A 4803-nucleotide genomic window follows, 5' to 3' on the forward strand; every position below is an offset into this window, starting at 1 on the left:
TACGAATCCCTCACTACAAAATGACTTGAGTCCAGTGAAATCTCATTAGGGTTAAGAATATTTCAGGGATCCTTAATATTTTGATTTTTGTTTTCTGAAATTGGATTTTATTTTATTTTATAATTTCAGTTCATCTAAATTTTGTGTTCTGTCCATGTGATGTTTGACTGTACCATTGACTGTTATGGAAGTTCAGCGTTGTATGTCTCTCTCTACACTGTGGTGCACTTAACTTGTGGATTTTTTATACTAAAAATGTAGAATAAAGACTATTTTGAAGATTTGAATAAAGTGATGAAGTTGCATTACACCTCACTTCAAGGATTCTTTACTCAACTTGTTTTTAGATTTCTTCTCCATATATCTTTTATGTCCCACCCAGAATTCAGATAGGTGCTGCTGTCATTCTGGGGTTTTGCTTTGTTTTGTTTTGTTTTTTAAATGAAGCCTTTGAAATAAATTCAGGAGTACATGGCCAAGATTTGACCATTTTCATGAGTCCCATTCTAGGTGCTTTACTTTTCTTCATTTTACTTCCTAAACTCTTTCAGATTCTTAAGAGCCTATTATGCCAGAACATAAACTTAGAACATAAGCTTAGAAATAAGGGAACGACTGATTGTCCTAACTTGCTCTAGAATTTGACTTGAGAAAAATGTTTTAGTATGACAGTCTGTGTAGGTTCAAGGTGACCTTCAGTTTCTCCAAAGTTCTGTGTGGAGAAATACTGAAAACTAGGATTGTCAAAATTGATTCTTCAACTCTTGGGTCTTGGGAGGAATTGAGCTTGGACAATGGAGGCAGTAACAATTAAGACCTCAAAGGAGATTTAGCTTAATTCCAAAGTAAACAGTATTTGGGGAGCTATGGTTTCTATCTTTTAAACACCTATCATTTGGGGACTAAGATCCAAGAAGCTTCTCTGGGCTTGGGATTCAAAGGACACTGGTGGGAAGAGTGGTGGGGAGATTGTTTCTGGTTCCCTCTGTGTATACACAGAATGGGTCTGGGAAGGGCATCTGGGTGGCTCAGTTGGTTGAGCATCTGCCTTCAGCTCAGGTCATGATCCCAGGGTCCTGGGATGGAGTCCCAAGTTGGGTTCCCTGCTCAGTGGGGAACTTGCTTCTCTCTCCCTCTGCCCCTACCCCCTCTCACTCATGCTTTCTCTCGAGCGTGCTCTCTCTCAAATAAATAAACCTTAAAAAAAAAAAAAAAAAAAAAAGGGCGCCTGGGTGGCTCAGTTGGTTAAACGACTGCCTTCGGCTCAGGTCATGATCCTGGAGTCCCGGGATCAAGTCCCACATCGGGCTCCCTGCTTAGCAGGGAGTCTGCTTCTCCGTCTGACCCTCCTCCCTCTCATGCTCTCTGTCTCTCATTCTCTCTCTTGCAAATAAATAAAATCTTAAAAAAAAAAGAATGGGTCTGGGAAATTCTGGCCCTTGCCAGGATGGAAGGTAAAACCATTTCATCTCCCAGGGTATGTTTCTAATGACACCCCTGGGACAAGCTTCCCACGACCATCTTTGTTTCAAACTCCTGAGATTGTTGTGGGAACTTCTGAAACTTCCCTAGGGTTCTTTATGTTTGGGAGAGAACATATGCAAACGAGTTAAATAAGCAAAAGAAAATGTCAAAAAAGTTTAAGTATGGATAAGTCAAAATATAAAGGTGGTTATTTCTTGCACACAAGAATCAGATTTCTGTATCAATGAACATTTTTAATTGTGATAAAAATAGCATCAGTATAAGGTTGTTGGGGAATATGGAAAGGAAGGGCTCAGATTAGGAGATATAGCACATTCATCAGGGGGTGGGGTCTCCATAGTCTCCTGCCCCTCCCCGCTTGGCCTTTTACCATGCTTTCCAGCACCTGGGAAGAACTTCTACAGACACTATCTCTGTTCCAGCTGTCACTAGCAGACCAGGTAGGGGACAGAGGAGCAGCCAGCGACCCTAACTCTCCTTCCCTTCGACCTTGAAAAAAGTGAAGATGACCGGGCTCATGTGGCCTGGTGTTGCTCCACCTTGTTGGGCAGCCACCGAAACCAGCTAGACTACAAAGGCCTCGCTAAAGACATCATCAACAGCTTTCTCTGTGTCCCTGGCATCAGTGATGTTGGCATTTGGGCCTGTGTCCTAGAAGGAGCTCGGGTTTGCCCATATCAATCAATGCTTCTCACCGGTTTCAGATAAAACTTTCACCTAATAGTGTGTTAGCACTGGAGCCTGGAGAAGCTCCTTGGGGCCCAGGAATCATTAGATGAAATATTCCTCCTTGTCCCTGCCCTTGGCTGAGTCACTTTCCATTTGGAGGATGGCGCTGGGCTCGCCTTCTGCAGGTTCGTAGGTGATGTAGCTGCCTTTGTTCTTGTACAGGTAAAAGAAGATCAAGACCACGACTGAGAGCAGGGTGAGGAAGACCACGGTGATAACAACTTGGAAAGGAGAGGGAAAATGCAGAGATGTTTCAGGATTGAGGATGTCTCAGTAATTCATGGGGTCTCCTGAATTCAACAATTCCCTCACTTTTTATAAAGATCCTTCTGTTCTAGTTAACCAGCGTCCACTTCCAAAATCTACATTCCCCCACAAGTCCCACTTCCACGGTGCATGATAATCTGAAGTATCCTGGGGCTTAAGCTAAGCAGACATGGCTTTTGATTTCTAACAAAACTACCCCCTCTCAACCAGTTCCTGATGATTCTGATAGAAACAGGAAGGAGGGAAACAGGAAACAGCTTATCCCAACAGGAAGGCATTTTTAAATCCACAGCCTCCTGCAGGGACTTCTCTGATCCCTCCCATCCTCGTCCTCCCCCATCTGACCAACCGCACATGTTCCCATCCCTACCCGCACACTGGAGTGTACTGCCCGTACACACTTATATCTATTTGTGGCCACTTCCCACATTTACTGGCAGTGTCTCGGGCGTGAAGCCTCTAAGTCTTTTATAGCCTTGTGTGTGTGCATAGAAGATAACCTACGTGCCAAAACGAGCCCATTAATGGATTTGGTCTCCAATTTGTGGTGCTTTCCTGCATCGGGAAAATCCTTGATCACTACACTGGGCTGCCAATCTATGGAGCGAGAGAGCCCTTGAATTCAAAATGGATTTGGCTCAGGGCCTTTGTTACCTGCAATGAGTGCTGTGCTGGCCTCGGCTTCTGGGGACAGGGCTTCAGTGGCCTGAAGAATTGGGGTGGTCACCAGTTCTTCTGGAAAATTTAGAAAAGTGAAAAAGGAAATGGGGTGAATTCTTTTGTCATATAGTGGTTAAGAGTATGGGCTTTGGAGGGGCGCCTGGGTGGCTCAGATGGTTAAGCGTCTGCCTTCGGCTCAGGTCATGATCCCAGGGTCCTGGGATCGAGCCCCGCATCGGGCTCCCTGCTGGGCGGGGAACCTGCTTCTCCCTCTCCCTCAACCGTTCCCCCTGCTTGTGCTCTTTCACTCTCTCTGTCAAATAAATAAATAAAATATTTAAAAAAAAAAAAAAAGAGTATGGGCTTTGGAGTCTAACTGATGAGGTTCTGAGCTCTGTCCTTTACTGGCTGTGTTACCTTCAGAAAATTACCTAACCCCTCTGTGCATTAGCGTCTTCATCTGCTTTATAGGGTTGTTGTGACAGGTAGTAGGTAACTCAGTAAGGATAAGCTATTATTAGGAATGCATACTTTTACACAGATGAGATCAAATGATGAGTGTATATACATGTATATATATTTACATTATATTGGCAGGGGCATTTCTTTAATGTTCTTACAAACTCTTTGTAAACATCATTTTATTTAGTTTTTTTAATTGTAATTTTTTAAGTAGGCTCCATGCCCAACACGGGGCTCGAACTCACGACCTCGAGATCGAGAGTCACACGTTCTGCTGACTGAGCCAGCCAGATGCTCCAACATTATTTTTAAATAACTAAATAATGCTCTTCCCTTATTAAAACCCTTTCCTACACCACCAGAGTAGGCCATGTAATTGAAAGGTTCTGAAACAAGGCCTCTCCTACCCTAAAATATATCTCATACCTCCTCCTGCTATTGGTCTATCCATCCTTTACAGCCTGGAAGTCCCACCCCTGAAGTCACTACTCAGGGTCGGGACACTCAAAACTCCTGGTCTCCAGGAGTCCCTTTTAAAAATATTTACATGGGCAGTTAGGGAGCCCTTTACTTCTGTCCCTAGTTAGCATTTTAGTGTAGGGATTTGAGAAGGCACCGAGTTAAGGTTACTGCAGGACAGAGGTATCCTGGGGAAAAGGGGCCTCCTGACCCTGACATCGCCCACAGGAGGCATTATTCAATATTCATTCAATAAATAATAACAGCACTCATCAACCGCCTACCCTTCGCCAGGTACTGGGGGCCAGGCACACTGTGGATATAATGGTAAGCAAACAGCCGGCCTTCATGGAGCTGACCCTCCACCATGCCCCGGTTCACAGTTAATGAGCGCAATATACGAGACAAAGGAGATCTCAGGCATGCAGGAGAGCCCGGGACAGAGGGCCTTGATCTAGTCTTCCAGCAGGGCACAGCCTCCCCAGAAAGTGAGATGTGAGCTGGTCGCTGAAGCAGGGGGTAGGAGTTTACAGGGTAAAAGGGACAAGGGCCCACGCAGCCTGAGCACAGTGCAGGAGTGTGACTCCCCTCCGATGCCTGCCACCTTCAGGTTTCCATCCAGGCCAAGGGATACGTAGTCACCAGCGGGGGGACTGGGAGCCTGGGAGCAGTGCTGAAAGGGGTCAATGGTGTTGAGGGGTCTTTTCACACAGGCCAAGGAGCCTGATGAACCTGGTCCTG

At 45.2% G+C, this 4803-nt stretch overlaps 1 protein-coding gene across 1 annotated transcript; it reads right to left on the bottom strand.

The window, feature by feature from the left end:
• Window positions 1–1697: 1697 nt before the first annotated feature.
• On the bottom strand, window positions 1698–4431 carry SMAGP (small cell adhesion glycoprotein). Its single transcript, XM_081811256.1, has 3 exons — window positions 4347–4431; window positions 3136–3270; window positions 1698–2435 (listed from the first exon to the last, which is right to left on the bottom strand). Exons 1-3 carry the CDS (start codon window positions 4429–4431, stop codon window positions 2257–2259), a joined length of 399 nt encoding a protein of 132 aa, XP_081667382.1. The 3' UTR covers window positions 1698–2256.
• Between the last annotated feature and the right edge of the window lie 372 nt (window positions 4432–4803).

This window comes from Leptonychotes weddellii, unplaced genomic scaffold (genome assembly GCF_054177405.1).
Source record: "Leptonychotes weddellii isolate Sample4059 unplaced genomic scaffold, ASM5417740v2 HiC_scaffold_6521, whole genome shotgun sequence".
NCBI classification, from domain to species: domain Eukaryota; kingdom Metazoa; phylum Chordata; class Mammalia; order Carnivora; family Phocidae; genus Leptonychotes; species Leptonychotes weddellii.